The 17722-nt window shown below is 40.9% G+C and overlaps 5 protein-coding genes across 5 annotated transcripts; 2 read left to right on the forward strand and 3 right to left on the reverse strand.

The window, feature by feature from the left end:
* Nucleotides 1-4978: 4978 nt before the first annotated feature.
* J7337_008909 (uncharacterized protein) lies at nt 4979-5462 on the forward strand (the record flags this gene model as incomplete). The annotated part of the gene is made up of 3 exons (XM_044826514.1): nt 4979-5141; nt 5200-5386; nt 5450-5462. 3 exons carry the CDS (start codon nt 4979-4981, stop codon nt 5460-5462), a joined length of 363 nt encoding a protein of 120 aa, XP_044679431.1.
* Nucleotides 5463-6033: 571 nt separating this feature from the next.
* J7337_008910 (uncharacterized protein) lies at nt 6034-7257 on the reverse strand (the record flags this gene model as incomplete). The annotated part of the gene is made up of 1 exon (XM_044826515.1): nt 6034-7257. The coding sequence occupies one exon, from the start codon at nt 7255-7257 to the stop codon at nt 6034-6036; it is 1224 nt and encodes a 407-aa protein (XP_044679432.1).
* Nucleotides 7258-12135: 4878 nt separating this feature from the next.
* J7337_008911 (uncharacterized protein) lies at nt 12136-13942 on the forward strand (the record flags this gene model as incomplete). The annotated part of the gene is made up of 2 exons (XM_044826516.1): nt 12136-12216; nt 12275-13942. 2 exons carry the CDS (start codon nt 12136-12138, stop codon nt 13940-13942), a joined length of 1749 nt encoding a protein of 582 aa, XP_044679433.1.
* A 629-nt stretch (nt 13943-14571) lies between these two features.
* On the reverse strand, nt 14572-15813 carry J7337_008912 (uncharacterized protein; the record flags this gene model as incomplete). The annotated part of the gene is made up of 3 exons (XM_044826517.1): nt 14572-15094; nt 15148-15225; nt 15278-15813. 3 exons carry the CDS (start codon nt 15811-15813, stop codon nt 14572-14574), a joined length of 1137 nt encoding a protein of 378 aa, XP_044679434.1.
* Nucleotides 15814-16712: 899 nt separating this feature from the next.
* Nucleotides 16713-17504, reverse strand: J7337_008913 (uncharacterized protein; the record flags this gene model as incomplete). The annotated part of the gene is made up of 4 exons (XM_044826518.1): nt 16713-16981; nt 17035-17240; nt 17357-17373; nt 17430-17504. The coding sequence occupies 4 exons, from the start codon at nt 17502-17504 to the stop codon at nt 16713-16715; spliced, it is 567 nt and encodes a 188-aa protein (XP_044679435.1).
* Between the last annotated feature and the right edge of the window lie 218 nt (nt 17505-17722).

A 17722-nucleotide genomic window follows, 5' to 3' on the forward strand; every position in this document is an offset into this window, starting at 1 on the left:
ATATAGTAAGCTTAATTATATAGCTATAGGCTATTTTATATAGTAGGTATTATACTAGTAGCTATAATTAATATTAATAACTATAACTAATAAAGGGAAAGTTAGGTTAAGGAATATACTTAAGTATAATAGGTATACTAGGCCTAGTATATTATAAGGGTTAATTAAAGATCTTTTAGCTAGGGTAAAAAAAGAAAGTTAATATAATTACTAAAAGATAAGCAGTACTTATATTACTTAGTTAAGGCAGTAATTATATTACTTAAAGTAAATAAACCTTAACTAATTTTAAGCTTTATAATTCTAGCTTACTATAAAGGCCTTATTATTTAAGCTATTATATAAAAAGTTAAAAAGTTAATAGCCTTAAGTAAGGCTAATAGTAACTAAAAAAAAAAAAAAAAAAATAGCTAATTAATACTTAAGATTTAAATATTATAAATAAAAACCTATTATATATTAATAAATTAATATTAATATAATAAGTTAATTTTATAATCTTTAATTATATTATAAGGCTTTTAAATATATAAAATATATTTATTATATTAACTATTATAAGTAAATTAAAGGCCTTAAAAAACCTAGCTAATTACTTAAAGTAAGATTAAGATTTATTAATAAAGTAATAGGCCTTTATTATAGCTATTAAATTAAATAATAGTAATAGCTAATATTAAGTATAATTTATAAAGTTAAAATATATAATTAAAGTAATTAAATTAATAATATAAATATTATATTATAAAAATTAAAAGCTATTTTAAAGTAAAAAAAAAAAGAAAAAAAAAAAAAAAGTAAATTATAAAATAAAGATTTTAATATTAAAAGAAAAATTATAAATATTAGTAAACAAAAGCTAGCTTAATAAATTAATAATAGATTAAATTAAGTTATAAAGTAATATAAAGTAATATAAAGAATATAAATTAAAGGTAAATATAGCTAATTAATACTTAAGTTTCATATATTATATATAAAGTATTATATATAATATTAAAAAATATAATAACTTTAAAAGTAAGTCTTAAAGTTATATAATATTATCTTTAACTTTATAATTTAATTAAATAAGTAACTTTAATTTATAAATATAAAAAGATATTACTATTAATACTACTATTTATTACTTTAGTATTAGTTATTATTTTATAAGATAAATATACTTAATTAAGTAAATTCTATTTAATTAATTATAGCTTTATTTACTTACTAAAAGGCTTTTTTAATTTTTAAATAAAACTTTTTCTTATATATTAAATTTTTTATTTTATATAATTAACTTTAATAGAATTTTCTAGGTAATTCTATTATATATAAACTCTAAATATTACTTATAAAAAATATACTTTTAGATTTATAAAAATTATAATTATAAAATTAATAATTATTATAATCTAAAGGCTATAATAGGCTTTTAATTTAATAATCTAAGTATCTATTAAGCTTAAGGTATTAGTATACTATTACTTAATATTTAAAAATAGTATTTTACTTTAATACTAACTTTAAATAGTATTAGAATTAAAGTCTAAGTAATAAAATATCTTATACTTAAATTTAATTAAGTTAAATAACTATTTATTTATTTAATTATTATAGCTAATTATAAATACTTTTTTTACTAGCTTTTATATTTATATTCTAGCCTTTAAAGTTATACTTTAAATAAAGTTTATAATATTATTATTACTAATCCTTTAGCTATAGCTAGATAAAGGTAAAAATTATATATTTAATTTATTAATAATTTAAAATTATAAGCTATTTAAGTTTAATATTTTAATTATAATTAAGGTTAGTAATATTAATTTAATAAAGTAATTAAAGTAAAGAATTTATAAATAACTTAAGCTTAGTTAGTTTTTTAATAATTTTATAATTATTATAATAAGTATTTTTATTAAATAATAAATAGATTAAAAAAGATTAAAGTTATAAGGGAATTATAGATTTTATTAATTAAGTTTTATAGCTCTTTAGCTAGTTAATTAATATATTTATTTTAATTAAAATTACTTAAAATACTATAGCTTAAAAATAACTTTATTAATTAAATTTATTAAGACTTTAGTCTAGCTAAAGACTTTATAATTAATACTTTTATAGCTATTATTAAAATATCTAGGTTTTATTTATTAATTATTATTAAGTTAAAGCTATAAAAAAAATAAAAAGATATTTTCTTTAACTTTAATAAACTAAAAGCCTTTTTTATTATTACTTAATTAAAGTAATTAATATTAAAGCTTTAACTTTAAAAACCTAATTTTAAATAAATTAAAAATTATAAAAACTATTTAAAGATATTATATTATATAATTAATATTAATAGCTATAACTATCTTATTATAATAATTAATATTTATATAAATAGTAATTTAATTAATATTAATAATTTTAATATTAATAATATCTTTAATTTATATACTTTCTTTTAATATTTAAATATTATAAATAAAGATTTACTATATATTAATAAATTAATATTAATATAATAAGTTAATTTTATAATCTTTAATTATATTATAAGGCTTTTAAATATATAAAATATATTTATTATATTAACTATTATAAGTAAATTAAAGGCTTTAAAAGACTTAATTAATTACTTAAAATAAAATTAAGATTTATTAATAAAATAATAAGCCTTTATTATAGCTATTAAATTAAATAATAATAATAGCTAATATTTAGTATAATTTATAAAGTTAAAATATATAATTAAATTAATTAAATTAATAATATAAATATTATATTATAAAAATTAAAAGCTATTATAAAGTAAAAAACTTAAATATTAATTAGCTATATTTACTTTTAATTTATATTCTTTATATTACTTTATATTATTTTATAACTTAATTTAATCTATTATTAATCTATTAAGCTAGCTTTAGCTTACTAATATTTATAGTTTTTCTTTTAATACTAAAACTTTTATTTTATAATTTACTTTTTTATTTTTTTTTTCTTTTTTATTTCCTTTTTTTTACTTTATTATAGCCTTTAATTTCTATAATATAATATTTATATTATTAATTTAATTATTTTAATTATATATTTTAACTTTATAAATTATATTTAATATTAACTATTATTATTATTTAATTTAATAACTATAATAAAAGCTTATTATTTTATTAATAAATCTTAATTTTATTTTAAGTAATTAATTAAGTCTTTTAAAGCCTTTAATTTACTTATAATAATTAATATAATAAATATATTTTATATATTTAAAAGCTTTATAATATAATTAAAGATTATAAAATTAACTTATTATATTAATATTAATTTATTAATATATAATAGGTTTTTATTTATAATATTTAAATATTAAAAAAAAGTATATAAATTAAAAATATTATTAATATTAAGATTATTAATATTAATTAAATTACTATTTATATAAATATTAATTACTATAATAAGATAGTTATAGCTATTAATACTAATTATATAATATAATATTTTTAAATAATTTTTATAATTTCTAGTTTATTTAAAATTAAGCTTTTAGGGTTAAAGCTTTAGTATTAATTATTTTAATTAAATAATAATAAAAAAGGCCTTTAATTTACTAAAGCTAAAGAAAATATCTTTTTATATTTATAAATTAAAGCTATTTATTTAATTAAATTATAAGGTTAAAGGTAGTATTATATAACCTTAAGACTTACTTTTAAAGTTATTATATATTTTAATATTATATATAATACTTTATATATAATATATTAAAAAATAAATATTATATTATATTATTTTTATTATAAGACCTTATTAATTATACTTTATATATTATTATAAAGATATTTTATCTTTTTAATAAAGTAAAAAAAAAAAGTAAAAAAAAAAAAAAAATAAAAAAGTAAATTATAAAATAAAAATTTTAATATTAAAGAAAAAACTATAAATATTAGTAAACTAAAGCTAGCTTAATAAATTAATAATAAATTAAATTAAGTTATAAAATAATATAAAGTAATATAAAGAATATAAATTAAAAGTAAATATAGCTAATTAATACTTAAAAAAAATATTTTATATTTTTAATATAATAAAATAATTATAAATTTAATATAAATAAAACTACTTATTTTATTAAAAATAATTATAAGTTATTAATATTAAGGTCTTATATATATTATAATTTACTTATACTCTTGGCTTACTAAAGCCCTAAGCTATTCAGGTTTAAATAAAAGTTCCTATTAACATCCTTTAGTCAGGAGAGGAATCTTATACACCTTCTCCTTCAAGGTCCTTACCATTATACTCAGAGACAATGCTACACGCTCATCGCATATGTCTAATGGCTGGAACGCAGACAAGCCGTGTACTTGCATCATGGTAACCTGGAGATCAAAAAGAAGCTGAACAACCACTTCCTGGGTTGTGTACAGCGGGCAAGCAGGCTGAGGTCCAGGTTTGCCGAGATTGCAATAGCGATTCTGTAGGTGATCCAGAGTCTGCTGAACTTTTCCAATGCTCTTCGATGTCACAAAGACTTCATCTCCTAGTCATTACCCCATGATTGCAGAATATGGTTATTGTATCTGAGTGAGTGAGTAGCGATGATGTCGTGCCTGGGGAATAGATCTAAGGGGGATTTAGCTCCAATTTATACTACTTCTTCTTCTGTAAGATGAATATTTCATCCATGATCGTTCACTGCTTAGATTAGAGTCTGCGTATCTCTGTTCTGAACATGTTCAGGATCTCTGCAACTGATCCCCGGCGGCTACTCAGTATGTTCTACGTTCGTGTAAACGTTCACGGTTACTGAAAAACAAAGACAAAAGTTAGGTAATCATGTATCTGTAAAAGAGCAATATAATCTATGTGCTTAGAGAACTGTCACCCTTACCATCATTCTCTTCCTACTACCCTGTTTCGCTCAGTGATCCATAGGAGCTTTTCCTATTGTCAAGAACATACATGCTCAAAACAATCTCTTCTACAGACAAATGACGCTATGAAGTTTATTCCGGCACTACTCTTACTTCCCTCGTATAGTGTTCTTTCTCTTCAGGGTGTCCTTCAACGACCAGACCCTCAGCTTGTTCACATTACCTTCCATGGCGGCTTGGCTTCTTACTCTATGGCTTTCCATGCTGATGGCCGTACTCGCAAGACTGGTAGGCATCTCTGTCGACATATTCTTCGCAATCGCTAACCCTATGCGCTCTTCTTCAGATCATAATCTCAGCGTCGATATCATCGACAACTCAGACTACAACGCTCTTGAACAGTGCTTCTTCGCCATCAAGAGCCAAGCGAAGTTGACCCCCAAAGTCAGTCCAAAGGATGGCTCCCAGCACATCCTCGTCAACCCCTCTCGAGTGATCACCGCTGTCAATTGCACCGGCAGTTGTGTTCCTACGTACGGTAAGTATACCAGGTCTAACTCCCGTGATCCGGCATATCTGACAGAGATCAATTGTAGGCGAGTGCTATGATACACGCGGGCAGCCTGTAGGACCCTGCTGCAACGGCTTGTGCATGGCCAATCGTTGTCGACCGTGGAACTCGACTCTGTCCTAGACTATTAGCCTCCTGGAGAGGTATGCGGCGAGTTCTTGGGAGAAGACGGACATCATCCGATGAGGAACGATGGCCATTTCGGTCATTCTTCTGTTAAAAGGTTTTGAGTTGGTGCTTCGGTTATGGACTACCTTCAAAGCATGTTGAGTTGAACTGACCAGACTGAGAATGATCGTGTAACATAGCTGTGCTGTCACTGACCACTTCGTATCACATCAAGCATCAGATCTTAGTTTCGGACACGATTGAAGCATAAAGTAAATCTCAGTTCTTTAAATTCAGAAAGGTATCTCGTAAACATCGTACAGTTGTCATCATCATTCTATCATAACTCCATACATAGCAATGCGCCGATCCAGGCCACTCGATAACTGCTCTGGAATGTGTAACCTCCGCAATGCTTGAGCATGTTTTTAAAGTAATTTGCAGTCTTTGTGAAAACGAATATTAGATCAATGAATAAGAGAAAGGCAGCGCTACAATCCATTATCGTCTCCGACCACTGCCATGATGCTCAGGAACCCTTGTGGTTTGAGCTGAGGCAAGATCAACGCCCTGCCTCATAAGCTTCTGTCTGGTACTATTGGGATGCTTCTGACCCATGAAGCCGTCCACCAAGGCCGCGCCAAGAGCAGCAGTTGCGACTTTGGCGCCCTTGGGGCCGAGCCAGGGACCAGATTCATGACCAGACTTCATCGCAGCTTGAGCACCAGCTGTGAACGCAGTACGGGCACCAGCCTGGACCATGGGGTTCTGCCACCATGCAGTGCGTGGCTTGGTGCTAGCGGGCATGGAGCTGCGACGCGCGGTAGGAGCGCCGCCGCGATTCTTCTGTGTGGTAGGAGGCCGACCTCTATTTGGGGATCGAGCAGCATCTCGCCCACGGCGGTCTCTTGTTTGAGACCGTGGCCGTCGTCGACTGGCAGCAGCAGCAGCACCCGCTCCAGCTCCGGCAGCTCCAAGTTTGGCACCGTAATGACCATCTTCCGACTCAGAGTCGGAGTCTGGATATCGTGACTTTCGACCCCGTCCTTGCGATCTAGAGCGAGGTGACGGTGGCACTGATCTTCCATGCTTGGACCTTCGTTGGTCTCGAGGATCATCAGGGTACGCGCGTGAAGTTGGTTCCCGAGCATAAGCGTCGCGATCATAAGGATGCACTGGTGGAGCATCGCGCTCGAATCGAGGGTCTCTGTCAGGGCGTGCGTCCTGCTTTCCACGGATGGGTAGCTCCCGTTCCCGTTCCCGATCCCGCCCTGAGCGAGGCTCGCGTAAAGATGGGCGAAAATCTCGCTCGGGGTAGTGAGAATCGCGATCGGGACGAGCTGAGCGAGCCTTTCGGCGAGGCGAATCTGGTGGAGGTCCGAAGGGTGGGGGGCTGATGTCTCGGCTTCGTCGATCAGGCCCAGCACTCCGCCCGCGGCGTTCTGGCTCATATCTACGGCGGGGACGGCCTTCGGCTCTCCGATCGTCCATCATAGGATCATCAGGGTACCCTGGCCTGCCAGGACTCGGAGGGCGGCGACTCCTTTGTGACTTGTAGCGGCGGGGAGGTGACGCATCTGTCGCCGGCTCTCTTCTGACTTTGCGGGGAGGAGGTGCATTTCGGTCTTCGTAAGGGTCATACGACCTCCCGGGATCTGGCGCTACGTAGTCATCGTCATATCCGTATGGGCGCGCTTGTTGTCTAGATGGGCGGTAGTAGGCCATATGTGTAGCAGTGGTACGAGTGTTGAGATCTGTGAGAGCGGAAGATGGAGGCTCTATCCGATGGTTTGTCTGTGTGTGTAAAGCTGAAAGGGCTGGTAGGTTGTTGTTGTTGTAAGAGAACAAAGGTTTATGTAACGTAGTCAGGGACTTGTGAGTTGCCTAGATGTGTATGCCGATAGTGGAGGGGTAGAATGTTGGGGATATATCCTTCTTTATGTAAAGAGGTGCCTGTAAAACACGTAATGAAACAGGTGACAAGCGGTAAGAGGAGAGAGATAGTAAAGGAGAGCTCCGTATCCAGGGATCATGAAATAAAGTAGGTCACAACTTGGGTCATGGCGCGGCTTGAATCTGAACCGGAAGTGAGACTGTCAGTGAGTGAGTGGGTGACCTTGGCGCGAGGATCAAAGGGCTGAGTCCCTAAGAGGAGAGGAGGGAGTGAGGGAGGGGCCGCTAGCTAGATCTTCTCTTCCGTCATTGAAGAGGATGCATTAATTTTCGCACATATAATTAACACATAGCGTTGCAATTCGCTGATGGGATGCATAAAACCAAGGCCAGAAATATGGCGTCGAGGTGCATTACCCGGAGAAAAACACCAGCCATCCAGCTCTGAGCTTGACAAGCTTTCGTGGGGAACTCGGCGTGGGTTCCATTAAAGACCCTGCATGTTCGACGTCATAAGATCCAACTGCTCAGCTGATTGACGTCACTACTCCAAGGGTCTAGTCTCTCGTTAGCCCACGGAAAATGGCGGACAAATGATTGAAGATAGCGAGCGATTTCTGGTCGATTCCTATCAATCGACGCATCTGATAGGCACAGAGCATCGTGTAAGCACCTTTTTCTGAGAAGGGAATTGTTAATGTCTCATGAGGCCATCGGGGCGCTGCCTCTCACGACCTCAGCTTCATACGGAGGATGGCCGGTCTCTCACCGGCAATCAACCCACCTTGCGCGACCCTTGGACGACGAATGTTAGGTTGAAACGTGTGCTTCATCCTTCAACAGGAGTCGTAGCAATTGTTGGCCACCGCCTTTCATGCCATCATGACGAGGCTGAGCTTCTCTTCGGCCTCCGAATCCGTGATACGTCTATTTAACCAGAAAGTAATATATGCTGCTACATCATGAAGGACAACGGTGGCCATATGAAATCGTGTATCATATGACGCTTCCACACGATGATGACAGTCACAGACACCTGTTTAGTCGTAGTGATATTGAGAGACATTGAGAGATTGCACCACAGACAAGCAGACACACTGCGAGATTGGGGCATTCAGCTCAGGTTCCAGACCAGATAGCTCCCGTTTGTCAAGATTGAAATGATCGCTCTTTGATGGACTGGGGTTGCATGTGTTGTATCGGAAGTTTATCACGGGATCTCATCGGTAGTGCCAATCCACCTGATCCCATTAAGTTAAACTTTCAGTTTGACGCAGGAGAATCAGGGTTCATCCATGCTGTACGGCAATATGCTGGGGTTTGATGCAGGCAAAAAGCTAGCTGACTGCGTGTATAATTGTGTTACCTGGTTCTTGTTGGTGTCGCATCGTTAGGCGCCTTGTCTAACGCAGTGGCAACCAGCCATCGACCCTTGAAGACGACGGGCTCGGGACTTACAATTTCCGCCTTACAAATGATGGCGGTGAGAGTCGTCAGTCAAAACCGTCGTCATACACAAATATGAGATCAATGAAGGATATTTCGAACAAACCTGTATGAAGCTCGGGAGATCGAGAGTGACTAAGTCATCTGGAGCAGAACAAGGTTGACCAGATCGGGATAAGGACGAGAGGAATGGAGAGCGGAGAACGGAAGCCTGCAGACCAAGAATCCATCCTAACCTGGGGAAATGGCGGGAAGAGATTGAATTGAAGTGCCGGGGACCGGCAGTCACTGAAACTGAGCCATGAGGTTCAGCGCTTTGAGGCCAGAGTTCAAGCTGTGCAACTCAGAACGCTCAAAGAACTCCATGTTGAGCCAAAGATGCACGTTTTGTGCTGGGTCTTTTATTAGGCCTGAGTAACTCTAAAGAGATGGCGTTATTTAGGTCAATATCTCTTTGTTGTCTGTCTCATGAACAAGTAGCATCGCTCATTTTTCAGCTCGACTGCTGTTGCACGAAGCAAGGGCGAAACTGGGCAAAGTAACGTTATGAGAATAGAGGCACGAGAACACCAGAATAAGTCCGAGGTGTAGTGACTGAGACACCCTGGACGACCTCAATAGGTAGTTATTTCAATTCAGCTGTAATTGTTTTGGGAACTTGTGCCTTTACGGCGATCTATTGATGCACTGCATCGTGATTGACAGCCATCACGATGAGAGTCGCGATAGCAATGATACAGCGATTCAATTGAGTGTCGGTGGACGGCGTCAATACAGATATACAGATCGCAGACCTCCGGCCCACCTCTACCGGAACAACTCTCGGCCCCGGACACCTCAGTTGGAGATCAATCTCCAGGCGTTTCGTTCACTAAAAGCTGTTAGCAGGCGAAACTCGGATAGGTGATAAAGCTCGGAGGACGGCGCTTTTCTGGGGCTCTTGGTCCGTTATCTTTTGCGCTTATCACACTTGACATGCCTCAAGGGTCTCTATCGACGAGTGAGCACAGGCCAATATTCAATTAGTGAGCTTCTTAGTCCGCACGGTGTATCAGAGTTTCAGCACCAGAGCAGCCCGCGACAGTACATCCAAGCTTGGACGGTCATCAGCCACAAGCTGAATCAACCGCCCGTTCCGTTAAAAACGGTGAGAAGCTGCTTCTCCAGCGCACTAACAGCAACCGCCAAAGTCCACATCTTGAAGCGAAACAGTCGCGATAATTCAAGAAGCAACACCAAAACGCCAATATTATAATTCCAAGGCGCAATAGAAGGGCACAGCATTGCGCCGGCTTCTAGAAGAAAAGGTGCTTACCCGCCCTGTTCTAAAGATGTTCAGCTCCATCCATCCACATTAACCTCGAACCATTGAAATTGCCATGCTAGCTGTCTCAGCTCGTCCGTGTTGCCATGTGTAACAGACCAGCAAAGCAGATAAGCACAAGATCGATGCTACCTTCTTACACCATTCAAATTGGAACCTCGGACATTGTGATTGTGGTTGTGACTGTGACTGTGACTGTGCATTGTGTCTTTTGCAGGCTGTGATCAACTTTCGGGTCGTTTCCCTCCTCGTCGCACGAAATAAAGCCCCGCGCGAACTTCAATTGCTGGAGCCGCTTGGATTATCATCATCAAAACAGCGGATGCATGCAGTTGAATACGTTTGAGCTACAACATGGCACCACATGGTCCAAGCCACAACGCGGCCAGTATTCGCTCGCACAGTCCGCTCCACCTCTTTTTGAAGCCCGCCAGTGACTTACAGTGACTCCATACCGTTAGAACGGAGGAGAGCAACGAGCTAAGAGTAAATTCGAGTCTTCTGAATGGGCGGCTTGTCTCTGGGTGGCGTTGTACCCGCGCCGCCGCTATCGCTATCGAACTCCACCTTACCCGCGCAATGGCTTGCATCCTCTTTTGCGGTTCCTGGGTATCCGTAGCTGTTTCTGACACTGCTCGTTGGCTGCTGGGCCAAGCGGCCACGACGTTTTGGGTAAGGGTTTACTCGGACGGAAATTCAACAATGGGCAACAAATTTTTTTGAAGGACGAAAAACCGGGGTCAATGGCTCCAGAAATCGACTGAGATGAACGTAGTGCCTCGGCCGATTCGTTCTTGCCATTCAATTTTTTGCGGAGCATCTTGAGGAAGGAGCTGCCCATTCACTAGGGATTGGGGAACTGGTACTATCACGAATTTGCCATCTGCAAATTTGCTCTCTTCTCTTTTTCCTCGCGCATCATCGCGAATCACTTCTTGCCTTGGCTGCAACGCTTTGCTCACCTCTCAAGGGTTGGTTGAGCTGTGTATACCACTGGCATCTCTCTGTCGTCCTATTCTTCGCCGTCGTCTCTCCAGGGTCTCTCGCGCAAACTCTAGAGCTTTCGCCATCCAAAAAGAAGCAGAAAAGCTGCTCCGAGCTTTACTTGATCAACCTTGCTAGGGCTTATATCTTTGCTCTGGCTCGAGTATTTCTTTGGACCTTCCCATTGGACCCTTGATATCGGGTCGTCATTCTCTTCCCCGATACGGCACCTTTGGCCGTCGGCGCATTACACCCTCTATTACTCGACAGATTGCGATCGGGACTCTTTACGATTCCGTCACATCTTTGTCTACCTATTTCAGCCGTCAATTGCATCTTGAAGTACACTGCGTGCGCATTGCATTGGGTTACATTGCTGGCTTGCCTTGCACCACGTACTAGGTATACCAGCCGACGCCTCTTTTGTACTTCTATCGGTAAGTCTCTCGTCCGTTGCCTTCCCTGGATCTTTTGTCGCCCTCGCGCATCAATGTACAACCTCATCTATGCATAGTTTTAGACCTCGCGCCAATGCACCCTTGTTCACATGCACCCAATTCCTAAAACCCCAGTTCCCTAGTTCCCCAGTCTCTTATCTCCCCCAGTTAAGATATCTGGGCTTGGACCCCCATTGCCTATCCCACCACATACATAACCTCCGTTGTCCCTCCATTAGCCTCCTCGGCCGCCTCCGACCCTCTTTATCGGCGACATACCGTTGGCTATCTATCTGTCTAGACTAGGCCAATACAGGAGCTAACTGTAAAGGAGTCTAGGACGTTCGTCGAACCCTTGGGATCGCCATTAGTTTAAAGACAGCTGCCTCCCGTCTGTCAATTCAGCTTTCAATCTCGAGCTTCTCAGCACGCTGATCACACTTGTCCTGTGGCTTTTGAGTTTTGCTCAATTTTTGAATACCTTTTTGTCGCATAGTCATTGTCAACTTAGTCTTCAAGATGGGTTGGATGGACAAGACCAACCGCAAGATTGCGGCCAGTCCTGTTGGACGTTGGTTCCAACTCGAGGGTTCCGGTCATGTAAGTCAAATCGGCCACCTCCGATATCAACTTCACAGCTAATGCTCTTTCCAATTAGCCTCGTGAGCGCAAGGGCTCTCTCTTCTTCACTGAGATCCGAGCTGGTCTCGCCACCTTTTTCGCTATGGCCTACATTATTGCTGTCAACTCCTCGATTGTTTCTGAATCTGGTGGTCCATGTGTTTGCCCTACTTACAAGGACGGCGCTTGCGTCCCCGACGAAGCTTACCAGCTGTGTGTTGCCGAGGTCAAGCGTGATGCTGTCACTGCTACTGCTGCCATTTCTGCTCTGGCTACTTTCTTCATGGGTTTGCTTGCCAACCTTCCCGTCGGTCTCGCTCCCGGTATGGGTCTCAATGCCTACTTCACCTACACCGTCGTTGGCCCCAGCGGCTCTGGCCCCGTCCCTTATGAGCTTGCCCTTACAGCCATCTTCATTGAAGGCTTCATCTTCTTCGGTCTTGCTCTCTTCGGTATGCGTCAATGGCTTGCTCGCGCCATCCCCCGCTGCATCAAGCTCGCCACTAGTGTCGGTATCGGTCTGTTCTTGACGCTCATCGGTCTCACTTATAGCGAGGGTATCGGTCTGATCGTTGGTGCCGTTTCCACTCCTATGGAACTCGCGGGTTGTGAGTCGCAATATCGGGACCCTGACACCGGTCTGTGCCCTTCCTCGCAGAAGATGAGAAGTCCTACCCTGTGGATCGGTATCTTCTGTGGCGGTATCTTCACCGTATTGCTCATGATGTACCGCGTCAAGGGTGCCATCATTGCTGGTATTCTTCTTGTCAGCATCATCTCCTGGCCACGAGACACCCCCGTGTCATATTTCCCCTACGATGCCCTTGGTGACGACCGATTCAACTTCTTCAAGAAGGTTGTCGATTTCCATGAGATTAAGAAGACCCTTAACGTCCTCCAGTTCAACATTTCTGGTCACAGTGGTCAGTTCGGTCTTGCGCTCATCACCTTCTTGTATGTCGATATCCTGGATTGTACCGGTACTCTGTATGGTATGGCTCGTTTCGCCAACCTCGTCGACCCCGTTACTCAGGACTTTGAGGGCTCCTCAATTGCCTACATGGTTGACGCCCTCAGCATTTCCATTGGCGCTGTTTTCGGTGTTCCCCCTGTCACTGCTTTTGTCGAGTCTGGCGCCGGTATTTCTGAGGGTGGAAAGACTGGTCTGACCGCCATGGCTGCCGGCATCTGCTTCTTCATTTCCATCTTCTTTGCGCCCATTTTTGCTTCCATCCCCCCCTGGGCTACCGGCTGCGTTCTGATTCTTGTTGGTTCCATGATGGTTGGCGCGGTTACTGAGATCAACTGGCGTTACATGGGTGATGCCGTTCCTGCTTTCCTCACCATTGCGATCATGCCTTTTGCGTACTCCATTGCTGATGGTCTGATTGCTGGTATCTGCACATATATATTGATCAACACCGTCGTTTTGGTTATCAAGGTTGTTTCCGGTGGTCGTATTGTGCCTCCCAACTATGAGGAGAGAGATGGTTGGACTTGGCGCATTCCCGGTGGTTTCTTGCCCCCTTGGTTGAACCGTCTGGCCCACGGAAAGAAGGACTTTTGGCGTGAGGAGTTCCCCCCTGCTGCCAATGACACTACTGTGAACCAAAACGCTGTTCCCGAGGAGACTGGTTCTGATCATGGTGGATCCGAGGGCGGTAAGGTGCCTGAGACTACTCTCCCCCGTGAGAAGGAGACTTGAAAGGATTTGGAAGAGATTATGGTTACTTGAAAATGTTAGTATGTTGAGTGAAACGTAGGAGGATCTGGAAGATACGATACCCAAGAAAACAATAACATCATGATGTTCTGTTTGATATACTCGACCTGTCCCTGCAAGTGATGTCTCGGAAAGATGTGTCGCCCCGACTTCCAACTACGCAGCCAAGTCAGGGCCCGTCAGTTCCTAGCCCGGTTTCTCAAAGTTGTTGAGATTCGACTTACCGAAGGCGTACATGTCTACGAAGTGCCGGGTGACACTGATGTAAGTAGCATGTCATGGTGTACGTGGACGATCCGTTGCATTGTGTTCTGGGAACTGAATACAGAGCGGACAATATACAATCAGATAAGCACGTATAGTGAGACGAGTAGCACCAAGGCCTTCGTGTTTTCATATCTGAGCAACTGTCAAACAAGGCGTATCTACAGCTGGGTTTCATTCGAGTTCAACACAAATGAGCCTCATCCCACAGCCTGTATCCTGTCGTCATAGCAAGTCGTCACTGAGATCTTGAAGTCATAAATCATCGCTCTTCGCTAAATAGTTGCGCTCTTTAAGCCATCAAAGCAATGTGCTTCAGTTCCCTGAGACATAATTAGCATCTATCGTTAGTAGTTGGAGAGGTCAACGTACTCCTGTACTTGGTGTCCAACTTTCATGGGAGGATACTCAACCACACGTCCCTCGTCTCTTCCAAGCTCTTTCTGTCGCTCTCTGACTTCCTTTGCCCTGGCTACGAGCTTGGGAATGGGGTTGAGATCGACGTCACTGCCAAGATGCCAGAATAGGGTACTCGAGATTCTGACCAGAGGTCTATCAGGGAAGTCTCGCTTCCTCTTCTCGATGGTCTCGATGGTCTTCTCATTCACAATGACCTCGTGGAAGCCAGCTTTGATGAGACCACCAGTGATGTGCTCAATTTGCTTGCCTGCTTGGACAAGGAGGTAGTTTCCTGGTGGGATCTTGACGGCAATACGGTTTCCGGTGTTGCGTGCCCAGATGTGAAGACCAGGGTAGCGGGAGCGGCCATGGATAGTGAGGAAGTTAAGATCTGTATGAAAGCCGGCCAAGATGGTGTTCTTTTCGCCGTACTTGACCAGGTCTGAAGCTGTTGGGGCAAGAAGATGAGGTCTGTTTGCGCATGTTAATTTTTGGGACTTCTGAGATATCGTGAGGGCACTGACCCATATTTTCCAGCATCACTGAAGAACTGAGCTGGTAGGTCTAGACCAACGGCAGTCATCTCTGCCAACTTGGATACGCTGTTCAGCCGGTCAGTATCAAGTATCCAAGAGAGGAGATCTAGTAACATACGCGCTCTTCATGGACGTCCCCCACTGGTTCATGGCTGGCTCCCATCGGTCCCTGATATGAGGGGCTTCAGGGACCACGTTCGGGGCGTTCAACCCAGGGAACTCAGTCTCAAAAGGCGGTTGCTCGCTCATTCTCCAGAAGAATCTGCACTTGGGATCGGGTGAGTGAGCTGAAATATCCAACGGTCTTTGTGAAGGATCGAGTCTCTGAATGACATCGAGGCATGGCTCATCAACAGCACACTTGGGCTTTTCAGTATTCTCTAATGTGACACCAATCTGATAGCTCAGCTCGGGTTTCTCATCTTTTCTGAGAACCTCTTCGGGTTGAGCAAAGTAATCTTCGAGAATGTCGAGGAAAGTTGAGTTATCCTCCTCTGAGACTCGGCTGTCGTGGAGGACGAGAGCACCGTATGTGATGAGGGCGTTGGCTGCTTTCCTGCACTCTTCTTGAACGGCCTCTGAGTCTAGAGGGTTGTTTAGGTAGACATCGAGGTCAATCACGGGGAGATCCATGGATTGTTCTGTTGAAGCCATTTTGTGAGGTAGTTCGGTTAGAGTGACTGAGATAAGCAGATGTCGACACCACGATCAAGCCTCAAGTTGTCCAGATTTCGCAGCAGAATATATATGAGAAAAAATGAGAAAATGAGGATTCAGCGAAACAACAAAAATTCTTTTCCTGGTGTTCCACTTTGGGAAGTTGTCACGGATTGAATCTGTGTTCTTTGGGAGAAACGTCGATTACACGAGCTTTGATTGGTCAGGAGCTTGTGGTCCAGAGACGGAGTTGGCCGGTCCCCGATAGAAACTGATCATGAGGGACGGACTTGGGCGGAACTAAACGGACTTGTCGTGAGAATGTTACATTCTGACACTAATTGTATATGAATAACTAGTTGAGAATAAACTCTTGCCATATTCGTATTCTTGGCCCGTATCTCCGGTGTAGAAGAAGAGTGAGCCAGTCAGGTTGGTCTGGCTATCTCTCACGAGAACAGGCGTTAAACGGGCATAACATATCTCAAATAACAAACATCCATATCATGATCAAATGTGAACAGGATGAGACTCTGGTACTGACGATCCATAGTATGAGGCGTAGGGTTATGGTTGTCCATGATCTGCATGCCTCTACCATATCATGACTATTCGATAGCAGATATAGACAAGGCCTATCAAGTCCACTACAGCTCATTTCTTGTAGAACAAGACACTTGATCTGTTTAACTTGCCTTCTCTCAAGCCGAATTGTTAGAGTCATCATAAAAGCACCAATATGACACAAACAAATGGTTCAAGGAATCTATTTCCATCTCACAAATAAACTCGCCAGGCCGTCGAGGCGATGACCACCTCCGCTGGTAATGTACACCTCTTTTCCCATCCAATCCTCCTCTCGCCCTCCGTAAATCTTAATCTCTTTCTCTCCTCTCTTACGAGCGCTCAGCCTCAAGTTCCCGCTCAGCCTGCTGGTAGTACTTGGCTGTGTCGACACCATGCTGGTTATGGTTGACAAAGTTGAACCAAGGAATTGTGCTAAGGAACAGAGCAGAGTATCTGCTCTGTCGGGCAGCAACACCCTGAAGATGAGGGCTTAGCCGGCTGACGCCATATAGAGGCTCGCCCTTCTTGACCTTATCGACCATCTCGCGCATGTCCATCTCAATCTCGCGGGCGTTCTCGGTAGCGCCGTAGAATCGGACTATTCAGATTAGTACACCTTGTTGATATATCATTCGGTTGTTGTAGACGTACGGGCTGATCGCTGGTAAAAGTAGAGGAAACCACCCAAGAGACCGACACCACCAGCCAGTCGCATGGCCTTGGGGAAACCTCCCTTTCCTACATGTGAGGGAGCGAACTTCTCGAGGGCGTAGAGAGCAGTAGGAGCGAAAGCAGCGGCGACGGTGCCGGCGATGTAATCGGATGTACGGGCATAACCCACGACTCGCTTGAAGTGACTGCCGAGGATCAGCAAAGCTCAACCCAACTCCAATCCAGACAATTCGATCCTCCTCTCCAAATCAATCCACTCGCATCGTCGTCGCTACGTATCGCAGAGGTTCAGGTTACGTACGGATCGTTATCAATGAGCTATAACATGATCAATTAGCAACTGCAATTGCTCCATCAATTGAAGCGTCACTTACGGGATACTCGGTCTGAACGACCTTGCTGGTCCCGACAAAGGACGGGGTCGACTGCTTTGTCGCTGTCTCAGCCATTGTGTGATGCGTCGTCCGTGGCAATCAATTCCTTGAATACTATCACCCAGGCCTTTCGAGGTCGTCGGTTTCGGTACATTCAAAAGCTGGAGCCGGATTGGATGCCTGAGGATGTAGATCACGTGTTTTGGTCAGCTCATCAAAGTTGGCGATGATTGGTCACGTGGCGGATGGTGGGGTTGAGAATCAATTAAGCTCTCGACGCGTCTCCCCAGTTC

This window comes from Fusarium musae, chromosome 6, assembly GCF_019915245.1.
Source record: "Fusarium musae strain F31 chromosome 6, whole genome shotgun sequence".
In the NCBI taxonomy this organism is placed as follows: domain Eukaryota; kingdom Fungi; phylum Ascomycota; class Sordariomycetes; order Hypocreales; family Nectriaceae; genus Fusarium; species Fusarium musae.